At 34.9% G+C, this 18,607-nt stretch overlaps 1 protein-coding gene across 9 annotated transcripts in view; it reads left to right on the forward strand.

The window, feature by feature from the left end:
* Positions 1–5,166: 5,166 nt before the first annotated feature.
* ptprc (protein tyrosine phosphatase receptor type C) overlaps positions 5,167–18,607 on the forward strand; it is a 56,454-nt gene continuing 43,013 nt past the window's right edge. For 2 of the 9 annotated variants that reach the window (XM_079807577.1, XM_079807578.1), the window contains exons 1-12: positions 5,167–5,352; positions 5,441–5,535; positions 13,337–13,372; positions 13,696–13,755; positions 14,037–14,096; positions 14,377–14,436; positions 14,719–14,778; positions 15,060–15,119; positions 16,670–16,741; positions 17,169–17,180; positions 17,369–17,419; positions 17,704–17,799. In XM_079807577.1, coding sequence (XP_079663703.1) covers positions 5,481–5,535; positions 13,337–13,372; positions 13,696–13,755; positions 14,037–14,096; positions 14,377–14,436; positions 14,719–14,778; positions 15,060–15,119; positions 16,670–16,741; positions 17,169–17,180; positions 17,369–17,419; positions 17,704–17,799 — 622 coding nt within the window. In that variant the 5' untranslated portion in view covers positions 5,167–5,352; positions 5,441–5,480. The remainder of the gene's footprint in view (positions 5,353–5,440; positions 5,536–13,336; positions 13,373–13,695; positions 13,756–14,036; positions 14,097–14,376; positions 14,437–14,718; positions 14,779–15,059; positions 15,120–16,669; positions 16,742–17,168; positions 17,181–17,368; positions 17,420–17,703; positions 17,800–18,607) is intronic. The other 7 variants (XM_079807580.1, XM_079807579.1, XM_079807581.1 and 4 more) reach the window with 7 other exon arrangements.

Genomic DNA, 18,607 nt, shown 5'->3' on the forward strand with positions numbered 1-18,607 from the left:
ATTTTATGTCATAGAATAAAACATGAAAGTGTCTTGAGCTTGTGTTCACCACAGACCTTATTTCAGCCATTTAACCAAAATGCCATTAAAACAAAAACTTCGATTTCAGGACAATGGATCCAGAGCGCTAAAATGCTAACTCATTTCTGTGTTTTGGTCTACAAAGTGATGTCATACCTGCACCACTCTATATACAGTGGCATGAAAAAAGTGTGTGAACCGCTTGCAGAATCTGTGAAAATGGGAATAATTTTAACTAAATAAGAGGGATCATACAAAATGCATGTTATTTTTTATTTAGTACTGTCCTGAATAAGATATTTTACATAAAATGTTTACATATAGTCCACAAGACAAAAAAAAAGCTGAATTTATTAAAATAACCCTGATAAAAAGTTTTGCTGTGTGAAAACCTATTGAATTTGAAAATCAAGGTAAATTGTACTTAATTTGTCTTCCTGGAAACATGCAAGTATCTTCTGTTGCTTCTGAAGGGCAGTACTAAATTAAAAATATATATATTTAAACAAAATAAGAATAATTTGGACATCTTCATCCTGTTTAAAAGTTTTCACCCCCCGGCTCTTAATGCATTGTGTTTCCTTCTGGAGCATCAGTGAATGTTTGAACCTTTTTTAGTAGTTTGAGTCACTCAATTGTCCTCAGTGTGAAAAGATGGATCTTAAAATCATATAGTCATTGCTGGAGAGGGTTCAAATATGAAAAAGAGGCTGGAAAACTGAAGAATGTGCAGGACCTGGAGGATTTTTCTGAAGAACATTGGGAAGTTTAACTGCTCAGGACAAACAAGGGACTCGTGAACAACCATCACAAAACAAAAAAACAGCCGCAGATCCTTCAGGGAACGACACAGCACTGAGAATCAATGGTTCATAAACTTTTTATCAGGGTTTTTTTAATAAATTCAGCTATTTTTTTGTCTTCTGGACTATATGTAAACATTTTTTATGTAAAATATTTTATTCAGGACAGTACTAAATAAAAAATAACATGCAGTTTGTATGATCCCTCTTATTTAGTTAAAATTATTCCCATTTTCACAGATTCTGCAAGCGGTTCACATACTTTTTTCATGCCACTGTATATAGAGTGGTGCAGGTATGACATCACTTTGTAGACCAAAACACAGAAATGAGTTAGCATTTTAGCGCTTAAAATTTAAAATTACTCCCATTCTGCAATCGGTTCACATACTTTTTCATGCCACTGTACCTAAGGGACTTTTACATAACAGTGATGTACTAAAAATGTTTTTCCTTTGTGTTTTTAAAAAGTTTTGCGTACAGAAAACAATGTTGAAAATGATCCCCGTTCACACGGATCCGTTAAAACGATTGAAAACGCTTTATTACACTGCCAGGCCAGTAGATGGCGATGTCACTTGGTAAAAAAAAAAAAAACACTACGCCTATAGACTGAACATGTAATACGCATGTGCATCACCTCACCATTTTCACATATTTGTGTTTTTCGAGTTTACATGGAGACGATAATGGTATCGTTTTCAAAAACTTGCACTTTGAAACCCGTTTTCAAAAGTTTACTTTTTCAGGCCCCCAAAAGACTGTTGTCGTGTAAAAGAATGGCCAAAGGCATAAAAAATAATACCACCAAATATATATTGTTGTGTATTGTATATTTTGGTGTGTAATTCTTGTGCATATATATATACACACTGATCAGGCATAGCATTATGACCTCTGACAGGTGAAGTGAATAACACTGATTATCTCTTCATCACGGCACCTGTTAGTGGGTTGGATATATTAGGCAGCAAGTGAACATTTTGTCCTCAATGATTATGTGTTAGAAGCAGGAAAAATGGGCAAGCGTAAGGATTTGAGCGCGTATGACAAGGGCCAAATTGTGATGGTTTGACGACTGGGTCAGAGCATCTCCAAAACTGCTGCTCTTGTGGGGTGTTCCCGGTCTGCAGTGGTCAGTATCTATCAAAAGTGGTCCAAAGAAGGAACAGTGGTGAACCAGCGACAGGGTCATGGGCGGCCAAGGCTCACGTGGGGAGCAAAGGCTGATTAAACAGACAAGCTACTGTAGCTTAAATTGCTCAAGATGTTAGTGCTGGTTCTGATAGAAAGGTGTCAGAATACACAGTGGATCACAGTTTGTTGCGTATGGGGCTGCATAGCCGCAGACCATATATATATATATATATATACATACATGCGAGGTCATGGGACAGAAACATTGCTGAAATGTTGCTGATTTTTCTTTACTAGTATTTATTACGCTTTAATTATTATCTTTTTTCTACAACCCCAAATCAGAAAAAGTTGGGACAGTATGGAAAACGCAAAAAAGAAGTGATTTCTAAATTTACTTTGACTTGTAACTTATGCGTTTGACTTATGCAACCTTTCCTGTCATTCAGACCTGCAACACATTTCAAAAAAAGTTGGGACAGGAGCAATTTAGGGCTAGTAATGAGGTAAAATGGTTAAATAATGATGTGATTTGAAACGGGTGATGTCAACAGGTGATTGTAATTATGATTTGGTACAAAAGCAGCATCCAAGAAAGGTCTAATCCTTTAGGAGCAAAGATGGGCCGAGGATCGCCAGTTTGCCAACAAATACGTGAGAAAATTATTGAAATGTTTAAAAACAATGTTCAATTAAATTCAATTCAAATTTATTTGTATAGCGCTTTTCACAATACACATTGTTTCAAAGCAGCTTCACAGAAAGTGCATTTCATAAATGTACATTGAAAAATGTTAGAAAGAGAATGTTAAAGAAAAATGTTAGGATAAGTTAATCAATCATGTATTATTTTAGGCCATAACAACGCTGGCGTAGAGTCGTCTCTTCACAGGCGTCGAGTCGTCTCATCACAGGTGTTGGGGCATCTGAAGTCTCCATGATCTCCATGAGAGGCTGGATACAAACTGGAGCTGACGAACTAGTTACCTTGGGACTAGTGTCCCGAGATAACAACAGAAAAGCAGATGGGAAATAATTAGCATAGCTGCTGTTCAGAATATTAATGCTGTTGGTGCGATTTAACTGTAGTATAAAACGTATTTATAATGTAAATGCTTGGCTAAAGAGATGCGTCTTTAATCTAGTTTTAAACTGGGACAGCGAGTCTGAACCTCGAACAATATCGGGAAGACTATTCCAGAGTTTAGGAGCTAAATGTGTAAATGCCCTCCCTCCTTTAGTGGACTTAGATATCCTAGGAATGACCAGAAGCCTCGAGTTTAGTGATCTTAAAGAGCGCGATGGATTGTAGAGCGATAAAAGATCCGTTAAATACACTGGAGCTAAACCATTTAGGGCTTTATAGGTCAGTAGCAATACTTTGTAATTGATACGGAACTTAATAGGTAACCAGTGTAGAGATGATAAAATTGGTGTTATATGATCATATTTTCTTGACCTAGTAAGAACTCTAGCAGCTGCGTTTTGGACTAACTGTAGCTTGTTTATTGATGATGCAGGACAACCAGCTAATAAAGCATTACAGTAATCTAGTCTCGAGGTCATGAATCCATGAACTAACTTTTCTGCATCAGAGATAGATAAAGAAATGTTCCTCAAAGAAAGATAGGAAGAGATTTGGATATTTCACATTCAACTGTGCATAACATAATTAAAAGATTCAAGGAATCTGGAGGAATGCCTAAGCTGAACAACCAGTGATCTCCGATCCCTCAGGCGGCACTGCATCAAGAATCGTCATTCATCTATAAGCGATATCACCACATGGGCTCAGGACTACTTTGGCAAACCTTTGTCAAGTACCACAATATGTAGTTACATCCACAAATGCCAGTTAAAACTGTACTGTGCCAAAAGGAAGCCCTATGTTAACAGTGTCCAGAAGCGCTGTCGACTTCCCTGGGCTTGAAGGCATCTGGGATGGACTATCACACAGTGGAAACGTGTACTGTGGTCAGATGAATCAGTATTTCAGGTATTTTTTGGGAGGAATGGACGTTGTGTGCTCCGGACCAAAGAAGAAAAGGATCATCCAGACTGTTACCAGCAACAAGTCCAAAAGCCAGGGTCTGTCATGGCATAGGGTTATGTCAGTGCCTTTGGCAAAGGTAACTTGCACCTCTGTGAAGGCACCATTAATGCTGAAAAGTACATAGAGATTTTGGAGCATAATATGCTGCCTTCAAGAAGACATCTTTTCCAGGGACGTCCATGCATATTTCAACAAGACAATGCAAAACCACATTCTGCACACATTACAAAGTCCTGGCTGCGGAGGAAGAGGGTACGGGTACTTGACTGGCCTGCCTGCAGTCCCGACCTGTCTCCAATAGAGAATGTGTGGCGCATTTTGAAGCGCAAAATTTTGCTTCATTTTGAAGCGCAAAATGCGACAACGAAGACCCCGTACTGTTGCCCACCTTAAGACTTGTTTGCAGGAAGAATGGGACAAAATTACACCTGAAACACTTCATCATGTGGTGTCTTCAGTCCCTAAACGTCTTTTAAGTGTTGTGAAAAGGAATGGCAACATTACAAAGTGGTAAATGCTTTACTGTCCCAACTTTTTTTGAAATGTGTTGCAGGTCTGAATGACAGGAAAGGATGCATATTTACAAATGACATTGACCAGATAAAACATGAAATATTTGTGTTCATATTGTCTGCAATGAAATACAAGTCAAAGTAAATTTAGAAATCACTTCTTTTTTTTTTCTTTTTTTTTTTCTTTTTTTTTTGCGTTTTCCATACTGTCCCAACTTTTTCTGATTTGGGGTTGTACATGTATACGTATAAATAGAGTAAAATAAAGTATTTATTAAAAAATATATATTTTAACTGCTAATTACAGTCCTTGAATTTGACTAGACTTCTGAAATTACTGATATTTATTGCACTAATATTGTGTGGCTAATTTAAATACTTAGTATCTTCACTGAACGAAAACATGTTTATCTTTCAAGACTGTGTTAAAGAAGAATATTTAGGTTTTGGTGATGCTTTGATCAGTGAAGTTATGTAACATTTCTCGCTTCATTTATGACATTTGACGCGAAAGTGATTTTAATTCAAAATCCACATCTTCTGCTCTCACTATTGATGCAGGTCGTAAAAAAAAAGAAAAAGAAAAAATGTGATCATTCTCTTTCATTTCCCATTTGAAGGACATGACACAGTGCAAGGCGAGAGATGTGTGGCGTAGATGAAAATGCAACTTCCTGTTAAGAAAGGGCCTTAACGCAAAGTTGAAGGGGAGAGTGTCTCTGGCACTGCTCCGCTGTCTCTAGACACAAAAAACAGCTTAAGCGATTTTTTTCGAAGGTGAACACTCACCGGCAACAGGACCGACTGATTAGACGCATAAGAACACGTAAGATTATATGAAAACGGATAAAGAGAGACCAGAAAGCCATTACACATTCTGATGGTTAACCCAGATCTGTGTCTGTTTCAAATAGGACATATGGTGTCTTAGACGAGGCTTTTGAACCCTTGGATATGGCGAGATTTTTTGAGCTAGGGCCCTTGGTTTTGGCCCTATGCTTGGTCCTATGTAAGTATTTGGTTGTTTTTATTTATTTATTTATTACTGGTGAATTTGTGGCTATATGATGTGTGTGTGTGTGTGTGTGTGTGTGTGTGTGTGTATATATATATAATTTTTAGTGATATATATTTTAATTATTTTTACAACTGTATTCAGATTATGCGGCATTTTGTGACTAATTTTGTGAATTAATGCTGTAGATTCATTCATAGTTTGGTCCATTTTCTGTGTTGTGTAATATTACATCTCTCTGAATAGTAAATATAGTTTATTGAAACTCATTTACCATCACTAGTCATTAGTTTAAGTATTGAATTTAAAATTAATTGGTGAACTAGTGTCCTCGAATCTTGACATTAAATCTTAGTGTGTACATGCAGGACAAACAATTTTGCTACCGGAGCCCTCAATGTATTTGAAGTATTTTTATGTGTAATTATTAGCAGTATTATTATTTTGCTGAGAATTGGTGTCATCATTGACCAAGAAGAAGGGGAATTCTCTTTAGACTGCAAAAATGAGAAGTTGTTGCTTTGAAGTGAAGGTGAAATATTGCAAAAGAGTTCTTTGCAAAACGTTTAGCGAGAGTTTTCAAAAGGTTCTGTGGCGGGACACTTGCGAAGTGTGTTGGGTTCGAGTTTGTGTTACCTGGTAAAGGAGCTGTCAAAGATCAGGTTTCTTTGGGTGTGTCCCCCTCAAGCTAGCTTGAGACCGGTGCAGAGGCCGAGCTGTCAGTCAATCATCCCTGTTTTCATCTGACACATTTTGATCGATGTTGTTGATTTGTTTTTTTATAGAGTTCTGTTCTGCTGTCTTCTGTTAAAAGTAAAGGCTCTTGGGTTGTTCTTGTGAAGAACCATTTTTGACGTTCTTGAGTTGAGATCATTGGAATTTTTTTGTAGGAAAATTGCATCAGCCTGTAAAACCCTTTTTGGTTGCAACTGAAACTTGTATTTTGCACATTTAGTAATATAATGTAATAATATAATATAATGCAATACAATATATGTACATTTTATCATTTTAAATAATACATTTTAATAATATATTTTCATTCATGTAGTGTACTACGCAAATTCATATTCCTATAACTATCCTTAATATAATAACATACAAAATGATACGTTTTTTTCGTATATATATATATATATATATATATATATATATATATATATATATATATATATATATATATATATATATATATATATATATATATATATATATATATATATATATATATATATATATATATATATATATATTTAATAATAAAGTACATTATAATATAAGGTTTTCTTTGTAAATTTTTAGTTCTTAGTAGTACATTTTGGCATTCTGTATAATATATTTATTTATAATATTTTCATAAATAATTAAATTCACCAAGCAAATTCATATTCTTATGCGGTTCCTAGCCTTATAATATAATATAATATAAATCTAGATTATAATGAAATAAATAAATGTATAAATTAAATTTTATAAAAAATATTATACTATTATATTTTTCATCAGACTTTCTTTTGGGTGTCGCATTGTGTGATGCTCTTGAACACGATGCCTTGCTGCACAGGCCCCTGACCACTTCCTTGTTCCATTTTGAGCCGGTTTCTATGCCTCGTAAATCTGCCGGCTAAAATGGTGCTCGCGAGAGTTACTGAAGACGTGCCGTGGTCTGTGAGCTGTGCTGTATCTAAATATCTTTTGACTAAATATAAAAGTGCTGTGGGTTGAGACCGGATGAGAATCCTTGTGACTGCACTGTACATGCAAATCATATAGAAAAGGAAGCCAGAGTTTGAAAGATGGGCCTATGTGTGAGACTAAGAGTCAATGCTCAGGGGAATATTCATGTATATGATGTTGCTTTTCAGGCTTGTACTTTTATTTAAAGGGTTAGCTCGTCTGAAAATGAAAATTCTGTCATTATTTACTCACCTTCATGTCGTTCCAAACATGTATGACTTTCTTTTTTCTGTGGAACATAAAAGAAGATATTCAGCGGTATGTTCATGCTGCACCTTTCCATATAGTGAAAGTGAATGGTGACCAAAGGCTGTTAAGCTTCAAAATGGCTAAATGCATCATAAAAGTAGTTCATATTGCTATATTCCAAGTAGTCATGCAAAGTAGAGGAAAAGTTTCTTAAAATAATGAAATCTGCATACAAATCTGTCATGACTTGAAATATACTATGTGTGTCACTGACTATGTTAACTCTTTCCCCGCCATTGATGGAAATTTCCGTAATTTGAGAGAAAACATTTCCCCGCCATTGATGGAATTTTCCGGCTTTCCTATTTTCACCGTTATAAGCTATGACACATTTTCTGAGAGAGTACAGAATCTCCTGATCAAAACACATGCGAAGAAGAAGCAGAAACATGCGATAGCATATGTAATCATATGCATGTGTAAAATGTGATCATCAAGAATAAACAGCATAAATATCAAAACGGCCTAATGTTACTGAATGAAATGTCGACCCAGGAAGAGCTATGTTTTTGATCATCGTTTTGAATCAGCTTTTTGCTCAAAATGTTGCTTTTTTATGTAACTTATCCACATTCAAGTGTTCATAAAAAAGAAAGAAAGCATTAGGCCATAATAAAACGAATATCAGTATGAATATCAGATATTCATACAACAAAATATTCTGGGGGCCATGACATTTTTGTGAAAATGATCAAAAACGCTGGCAGTGGCTGGCAAATTAAAAAAAAAAAAAAAAAAAAAACTCGGGGCGGGGAAAGAGTTAAATGGACTATTGTCCATAATACTGTATTGTGCTTTTTTGTCATTTTTGGAGCTTGACAGTTCATGGTGACCAGTATCATAAACATCCAACATATAATTTTGAGGTCTGCAAACAAACAAAATAACAATACTGATTTAGAATGAAATGCAGGTGAGTAAATTATGACAGAATTAACTTTTTTTTTGTGAAATGTCATTAATCAGTAGTAATATGAATGACATTGAAGGATGATATGATATGAATATGAAAATGCAAAACTGATGTATGGAAATTTGTGATGTTTTAATGTTGGACGTTACTGTATACCGTCCATTTTTTTGATGTGGTAACATCAAATTGAATTGGTCTAATTTATTCAGAAATAACATTTAATATGACCAAATCAAACTGACTCCATTCACTGTAAAAAAGTAAAAAAAATATTTTAGGCAATTTTCAACTTTTATACAAAACTCAACTTATACAAGTTATACAAGATTCAATCATTTTTTTTCAGTCACTTTAACACAATTTAAGTTGAAATGACTTAAACATCCAAGTTGATTGTACTTAAAAATGTAAGGCAGCAACTTTTTTTTACAGTTTACAGGGTCAAATCAGGTAAAATTATCTCCTTGAGGTATCAACTGCACATTGTGTGTGAAACCACGGAGGTAACAATTAAATAATTGTTTTAGCATTGATCCTTCTCAGCGTCTTGCATCAGAATTACTCGTATAGCTTGTTAACATGTCCAATTTCTACAGCTTTCATGCCTGTTTACATTTTATCGTCAACCTGATTTTCTAACATTTGTAAAAAAATTTGTAACAAACTGATCAGAGTTTTGTTGTTCATTCACACATTGAATATTATAATCAAGAGGTGTCATTGGATGAGTGTTAACTTCATATCTGCATCTCATAAATGAGCCCGTTAAAGGCTTCCGTTTAAAGCCATATAGACTGTGTATTGAACTCTGCGGTATAGGCATTTGTCACATTGCATCGACCAAATGCACCACCTGCATTTTTTTTGGTTGTGGGCGACTGGTTGGCTTTATTTGTCAGAAGATTAAAAAGAATAGCAGTTGTTTTTTTTTGTTGTTTTTTTTGTTAAACAATTATTCAGAAAACATTCAGTTGAATTTAAGTTTAAATGAATTATCATAGGTGAAAACATGTCTATATACAAAATACATGACGCAACTTTGGTGTTAAACCTAAAACAGTGATTTTAACTAGCATAAAACTTAAGTTTGATATGTCTGGAGAAAACTAGTAAGGACTTTCATGGTATGTCATGCAGCTTAATGGCCTTTAAATAGTTTTCACCAATTCTACCGAAAAAATCAACACAAAACATGAAAAACTTAACTATAATAAATAATAATACACTTAACATTTTAGCTGCGTTAGTGTTAAATACACACTTGAAATTACATTATTTACTGTAACAAGCCAAAACGATGATACATATCACTGAAAAACATATTTTACAAAGTTGCTGAAAGGAATTATTTGAATGTTTATAGTCTAAATGTGAGGATTATTGAGCCTTTAATAATTGTTTATGTGATATTCGCCATCATTACTGAATTTACTTTATATACATTGTTTTAAAAGTCAATTTTTGTGGATATTTAGGTAATTTAGGTTTATGCAAACTTCACTACGATCACTGTGATCTGTTTTTACAAGGCAGTCGAATTAAAATAGAATGTTTATAAAAGGATTCCTCTGAAAACTAGATAATAGCGCATTTAAAGTCATTGTTCTCATGCTGTCATGTTCCATGTAATGGGTGGACCTTCTAAAACAGGCATACTCAAAATGCTCGCACCTCGCAAGTTGTGAACCAAGTCGAGCAAAACCACATCCGGCAAAGAAATTAAATGAAAAAGTACTGCTGCTCTGCCGCTTAGTGGAGTTAAAATGCCAGTTTTAACAAGTTAAAAGTTAAGGAAAGTATTAGGAAGTCTTTCAGAATGCTAAAAATGATATATCTTGGTTATCATAGGTTTGCAAATAACCAAGTATACCTTGATATTATATTAGGTGGATGCATTTATAATTGATTAATTTGCACTAACTATTCAGTAGACTTGCATTATGATGTAATCAAAGCTCTTGTGTAAAAGATATCGAGTTGCATGGACATACTTCGTATAGATATCTTATTGATATCTTATAGATATCTTATCATCTACCCTCCTCCCCCACCCACACAAGTACATTTGACCCCTCCTCCTTCCTCACACGTACTGTATGTGAGTGACACGACGTGCATTGGTGAAAAGAATGAAAAAGAAAGCAACTTACCCGAGCCTTGAGAATGGGGGAAGGGTTTTGTCAAGCTACAGGAAGCTGTGGTTGAGAAACTGAAATAGTTTGTTTGTGCCCTACGTCTCTATGGCAGCCAGGTCACGCCACATACAGACCACTGCTAGTAACTCCCTTCCTTTTTCTGACCAATGCTGATGATTTTACAAGGAGCCCATCTTTCACTCAGGTTTCAAAGAATTGAACTGCTGAATATATACTGTGTGAGTGTTTCGGTGTGCGATGGTTGACTTGTTTCTAAATTAAACAGCCTTTCAGTTGTCAAAACCTTTTTTTTATTTCTTTGTTTGGTTTCACTTCTTTTCAATGGTCCCCTTTAACATTCTGTTGACTATAAGTAACGTTCCACCTACATGTCAACTCACTCTCATTAGAGTATTAGTTGAGTAGTAGTAGACTTTTAGGGGTAAGGTTCGGGTTAGTAGAATATGTTGACATTTACTTGCACACATGGGCGTGGTAGTGGGGGGAAAAGTGGACCTGACTACCCAGGGCCCCGTCTAGGGAGAGGGCCCTTTGAAAAGTCTGGAATATATTTTAACATGGAACATGGGGGCCCATCAGGACTGCCTATGCATAGGGCCCAGGATTTTGTGCTACACCCCTGCTTGCATACAGTCAGTACAACGTCTGTTGGGAGCATCAAAATAAGAAGTTTTGCAAAAGTATTTGTACTAAGCTGTCAAATACAGTCTGCATTGGTAGATATAAACTCTAACGCTCAAAATAATGAATTAAACAAATTGGTTGAGTATTTAGAACTTTCGTTTTCTTTAGAGTTCTCAAAACTGACACATTTTAAGTCATCTGAATTGTTTCATTGTTTTGAGTTTTATGAACTTGTTTCTTTTCATTTAAACAAACTTAAATTGAATTGAAACCGGGCTTGGATTTCTATTTCCCAGTATGCTTTGCCATGACGCTCAAAAGGGACAGTAAATGCCAAAATTAAGTGTTATATTATATTTGTTTGGCTTTTTTTTTTTTTGCAAGATAATGTTAAGTGAGAGATTTAGTAGTGTTTACTGTTTTGTTATGCTAAGTTTCAGTAAGTTGTTTTTTGGTTACCATCAAGGTCACGAGCATGAGCTTAGCATGAGCATTTGCTGTCCTCAATCGGCAAGTGCTATGCTAATGCTATCAAAGCATTAGCTGTGTCCCAAATGACGCACTATACACTATGCACTTATACACTATGTACTTATGCACTATGTACTCAACCGTGTAGTGTATGAACTTTACATGGTTATTTTTGTCATTCAACATTAACATTTTTGGAATTTTCAGTGTGAACACACTACTTACACTAAAAAACCTTATAGAATAGTGCATAAGTATGCAAATTGGGACACACCTATAGTGTTAACAATAAGCAAGGTAGCCGTTATTGAATTAGCTAGTTAAATCTAGTCAAGTTTCCATTACAAAAAAATTGTCATTACTCAATAATTTTAAGTTAAATGTATGAATTAACTTACTAAATTATTTTAAGTTCAGAGAAATTCAAATGTATAATTACAAAATAAAAATCTGCAAGGTCTGCTTACTTAAACTTAAAATTCCTTAAGTTGCCTACATTTTTTTGTGTTTTGCCAACTATTCGGTTTATAGTGTAGTTATACCGTCTAGTTTTAGGGGACACATATCTACAGATTCCCTATCATCCAGGAATTATTATTAAAAAGTTTTAAAAGTGTATGTTTCAAATATAGTCAGTGTTGGGGAAAGTTACTTTTAAAAGTAATGCATTACAATATTGCGTTACTCCCTTAAAAAAGTAACTAATTGAGTTACTTTTTATGGAAAGTAATGTTATACGTTACTTTTGCGTTACCTTTTCTCACCTGGGCTGGGCTTGCTTTGTTGTTGTTTTAATAACAACAAAAAAGTTATATTTTTGGCTAATGTAAAGGCCATTTTACAACCAAAGTGAAATGAATAAGTCTCAGGCTGAAGGAAATGCAAATTCACACCTGTACAGTTGAGGACGCAGTTTAAAAAAAAGGTTCAGCTGTTCTGTCATTCTGAATTGAAGAAGAATAGGACGCAGGAGAAGAAATGTAATGTTTATTTAAAGTCATTTTTGCTTATTAGTATGGTTGAATTGAATCATCGAAGGTCAGCAGGAAAACATTAATTAATAAAGTGAGATTAAATCCATAAAGTAACAATTTAATGTATTTAATTATTGCAGGTTTGCCTAATATTCTGAGTTTGCATTTCACTGTTTTTATTAATTGTGAGTAATACTGAATCTGTTGGGGTTTTTTTGCAAGTGAGATGAGTAAAGGTCTGCTCAGATTTACTCTAGAACTACAATAACCATTATGTTCACACAACGCCTCTGTACTTGCTCCTGATTTCACTCAACATGGGGACAGGAGAGCTGTCAGTCAAGAAATGGGAAAACAAAGTAACTTCTGTTACTTATTTGAAAAAGTTACTCTTTGTTGTAAATTCAAAAGTAATGTGTTACTTTATTAGTTACTTGAAAAAAGTAATCTGATTGCATAACTCGCGTTACTTGTAATGTGTTACCCCCAACACTGAATATAGTGCTGTATATACTGTACTTCTACCTTTTAAGATATTCATCAATAGAGGACTAATTTCAAAGTGTACAGCTTGCTAGAGAAAGTTCTACTTTGGTCTTTTGTATTCTTTTTGTATTTTATTTATATCATGCAGTGGACTACATCTAAAATGAACTTGCTTTTTCCTTTAGCTTCCACTCCCTTAATCGCAGACAGTACTGTTGATGGTAATGATTATCCTCTTTTGACATTATGTGATGTCCCATGTCTTTTATGTTGACTTTGAGGGTTGTGCACCAAATTAAACTTTATGAGATTGTGGTGCAAATTATTAAAAATGGCTAATGCTAAAGCGATTACAAAAGTTAATCCATTTAAATTTTTCAATTTAATATTGGCTTCTATACTTATACCTTTTATCATGCAAGATATTTATCAATAGACGGCTTATTAGAAGCTTCTTTGACCTTTTGTGTAAGTTTGTAGTTTTAGAGTGTTGTAGTTCTTTCCTGTAGTGGACTATCTAAAATTACCTTGCTTTTCCCTTTAGCTAAAAGCCCCTTACCCACACTCACAGCAACTCAAGGAACCCCCAAACCATCTGGAAAGGGTAATGATTACTACTTTTGACATGCTCTCTTGCAGCAGTAGATGACAAGTAAGGATGTCCGAGATGATGAAAAAGAGAAATCCTTTTTTAAATCTACTTTAAACCTTGTGGCAAGTTCTTAGATTTAGACATTTGTAAGATATTTATCAATAGATATTTAATTTGAATGTGTACCGCTTGCTAGAAGCTTCTTTGACCTTTTGTGTAAGTTTGTAGTTTTAGAGTGTTTGTAGTTCTTTCCTGTAGTGGACTATCTAAAATTGCCATGCTTTTCCCTTTAGCTAAAAGCCCCTTACCCACACTCACAGCAACTCAAGGAACCCCTAAATCAACTGGAGACGGTAATGCTTACTACTTTTGACATGCTCTCTTGCAGCAGTAGATGACAAGTAAGGATGTCCGAGATGATGAAAAAGAGAAATCCTTTTTTAAATCTACTTTAAACCTTGTGGCAAGTTCTTAGATTTAGACATTTGTAAGATATTTATCAATAGAGATTTAATTTGAAAGTGTACGGCTTGCTACAAGTTTCTTTGACCTTTTGTGTAAGTTTGTAGTTTTAGAGTGTTGTAGTTCTTTCCTGTAGTGGACTATCTAAAATTACCTTGCTTTTCCCTTTAGCTAAAAGCCCCTTACCCACACTCACAGCAACTCAAGGAACCCCCAAACCATCTGGAAAGGGTAATGATTACTACTTTTGACATGCTCTCTTGCAGCAGTAGGTGACAAGTAAGGTTGTCCGAGATGATGAAAAAGAGAAATCCTTTTTTTAAATCTACTTTAAAGCATGTGGCAAGTTCTTAGATTTAGACATTTGTAAGATATTTATCAATAGAGATTTAATTTGAAAGTGTACGGCTTGCTACAAGTTTCTTTGACCTTTTGTGTAAGTTTGTAGTTTTAGAGTGTTTGTAGTTCTTTCCTGTAGTGGACTATCTAAAATTACCTTGCTTTTCCCTTTAGCTACAAGCCCCTTACCCACACTCACAGCAACTCAAGGAACCCCAAAACCATCTGGAAAGGGTAATGATTACTACTTTTGACATGCTCTCTTGCAGCAGTAGATGACAAGTAAGGTTGTCCGAGATAATGAAAAAGAGAAATCCTTTTTTAAATCTACTTTAAACCTTGTGGCAAGTTCTTAGATTTAGACATTTGTAAGATATTTATCAATAGAGATTTAATTTGAAAGTGTACGGCTTGCTACAAGTTTCTTTGACCTTTTGTGTAAGTTTGTAGTTTTAGAGTGTTTGTAGTTCTTTCCTGTAGTGAACTATCTAAAATTACCTTGCTTTTCCCTTTAGCTAAAAGCCCCTTACCCACACTCACAGCAACTCAAGGAACCCCAAAACCATCTGGAAAGGGTAATGATTACTTCTGTTGACACTTAAAAATTTATTTTATATATTTAATAAATAATATATTTTTATTATGATATATACTATATTTTAAACATTTTGAAGATTAATTTGTTTTAAATAGCCATATGTAAATATATATATTTTTTTAATGAATACCAAACCATTTTTCCACTTTTGCTTTCCATGTCTTTTATTCTTGACATTGAAGGCCAATCAAACATTGCGTTTTGGTGCAGATTAATCTTCAGCTAAATCTATTAATAATAGATTATTTAAAGACCCCCTGTGGTGAAAATTAAGTGTTTAATGTTGTTTATATGTCTACGTGGTGCTTTTAAAAAGCTTTAAGACAAACCATGTGCAAACTCATGTCAACACCATTGCTGAGTATTTTCTCCTTCAAACTACAGTGAAGCAAACAGTCTCAAAAACGCGGTTTGAAATTCCCGTGGTTTCTTATATCACAAACTGCCTTATAACCAGTCACGTCAATGTGCGGGCGGGCTTTAGCATATTATTAACTGTGACCGCTCTGAGAAGCCAGGTAATCCCAATATATTTGTCTGTTGATATGAAAAATCAGGTACATTCATCAATATAGCCTAGCGGGTGAATTATGTATATGTTGATATTACGATGTTATGATGAACTATATGCCTTTCTCCACTGACGTCTAAGTTGTTTAAAGCTTCTCTAAGGATACTGATTTTTAGAAGGCAGACTGAGATGGTGAACGGGAACATGTTTGTGTAACATTAGCAACACATTATTAGCTGTTTGATAACGTCAAGCAAAAGGCTAATCATATTAATCACCGCTATGTGTCAGACGTTGTAAAGAGCGATACCATTGTGCAGCATTTACTACAGGAAAGTTAAGTAAAGTTTAGCGAGTTTAGCTGGTGTGAGTGAATGGCAGCGGGCCTAGTTTGCAAATTCATGGGTGTAGAGTTACATTAAAACTATTTTTATAAAATTAAATTAAATATGAGTTTTAAGGGATACAATTGACTAGAGAAACTAATTTATATGTCAGCAAAAGTCCACCGGATGATGCAAAACAATCACTTTTTACAACTTTTTACGCCACTGACTACAACACGCTGGATCCTTCACTGGAAACTGGAAAATAACTCCCACTAAACCGTCACATTTTTAATTGATGCACCCGAGGAACAATACAAGTCGACACCATTGTGACTAAAAGTTTGCTAAGGAGTATTTCCTACTAAAGCTAGGTGATATTTGACTCTGATTAAGCATATCTACAGTATAATCGACTGGTGGGAATGGCTTTGGACGGCAACTTGCCCATTGCAAAAGGGAAGACAACAGCCTTTTTGATGTAATTTTTTTTCACCTTTTGTGCATTGGCAGCCAAGTTTTATTGACAGTACATTTTGTCAGCGGTGAAGTACCTGTTTAATAAATATACACAATCATTCAACAGTTTGGGACCTGAATGTGGTTTATAAATCTTGTGGAAAAGGTGTCATCTTTATGCATAAGGACTGTTTTTGGATCTAGCTTAAACTATATGATTATGTCAAATAGGTTCGACTGACCCCGACACCACCAACACCACCGATGCAAAGCAAATAACTCCTTCCTCACCTAACCCTGCAGGTAACCACCCAACACCCATCACCACAGCAGACACACACTCCAGCATTACTCTATTTGCACTCATGACCTCTGACCTCCATCCTTCTATCATGCTGCATTGCAATCTCACCACCACTATACCTGTCCTTCAAACTCGCGTCACCATTGTGGTTTAAAGTAGCTGCAGTCATGGATTAGTGTAATGTTACATAAGTATCTATTTTTTTAATCTAAAGAAATTGGATTTTTGAATTTGAATTATACGTATATAGTACTGGTAACAGATGTTTCGTGTTTGGTGAGGTAAGTAGCTGCACATCATGCAGTTGTTTAAGGGCAATCACCCTTTGATTCCTAGAATTTTTTTTATTAAATAATTAAAAGTTCAGTTGCATAATGCGATTCTTATTCAGTTAATTAATAAAGTTTCATCTCTCACTTTCCACAGGTTCAGCAAACGGTATGTGTCACTTTTTACCCATGCTATTTCTGTAATGCTGTTGATGCTTCCAGTGGATTAAAGCTATTGGTTATATGTGTGTTATAATATGTGTCTTTTAAATAAGCTGTACTTTTGGGTCAGAAAATACATATGTGGGAACTTGATATGCTGAGATATATTTTCATGGTGTCGATCCATCATTACAGTAACAGTCACTCCCACCCAATCAACAAACTCTCCTACATCTGCCTCTAAAGGTAAAGCTGACATCACCTCATCAATCTCACACTCTTGCATTATTATTTTTCTCTCACGCACAATCTCTCACACTCCGACCTCCATCTTTCCATCATGCTGTGCTATGAGAAAGAGGTGTTATTTATTTATTATCATAAAAACGGTTAGTGCCAATCCTTGATTCTGATTGGTCAATAGCTGTGTTTTACACACAATAACATGCAGGTGAATGTATGTGGTCTGGCCTTCCAATAATCGTAGATCCCATACTGGATGACCTAAAATGACTTGCTATTCCCTTTAGCCGCAGGCCGCACACCCTCACCCTCATCCTCATCCTCATCCTCATCCTCACCCTCATCCTCACCCTCACCCTCACCCTCACTCACGACTGATAAAGGTAATGATTATCCTCTTTTTGAATTACTCTCTTGCAGCTAGTGTTTTATAGTCAATCGCAAGAATTTTCAAGGTGATAAAAGCAAAATCTAGATTTAAAATCCTATTTTGATGCTTAAAATATTTGTATACATATTAACATATTTAAAAATACATCACAGATACTCTAATAATCAATTAATGGTAAAATTCCATCAAATTGAATTGAATAATCCTTGCACATTTTAATTGAATAATTGAACAATCCTTAATAAATTATTCAATTCAATTTGATGGAATTTTGCTATTAATTGAAATGTGTAAATCATCAAAAAAGGCTTTTTTTATTGTTTATTATAGTGCATTTTATTGTTGACATGCAACCATGTATTTTGTGCTAATTCATATAATGTAATATGGGCTAAGCCTTGTATTACATTGTACATTATACTGTTATATCAATTAAATAAAATGTTGTTCTTATTAATATTTAAATATTTAATTCATATTTATATAAAATTATTTCATATTATATTTAATCTTTTTTGTATTTGTACATAATTGTAACATTGTATTTGATTGAATGATCATTAACATGAAGGAACGAGTTCTACACTGAAACCGACTCTCACAATCTCACCCTCACACACCTCGCCTGACCAGAGTTTGGTTTTTCCAGCTCGCAAGTCTATGGAGAGTTGCTAGACGACCCTGCCTGCAAATGAGATTTGCTGCCGCTAGGGTGCGTCTAGATTTCTAGGCTACAGGAAGGCATAAAAGAGAGCTCAACTTCGCGCGAGAGCTTTAAACTTTGCATGTTCCAGCGATTG

The sequence above is a fragment of the Gobio gobio genome (assembly GCF_949357685.1).
Source record: "Gobio gobio genome assembly, chromosome: 24".
NCBI classification, from domain to species: Eukaryota; Metazoa; Chordata; class Actinopteri; order Cypriniformes; family Gobionidae; genus Gobio; species Gobio gobio.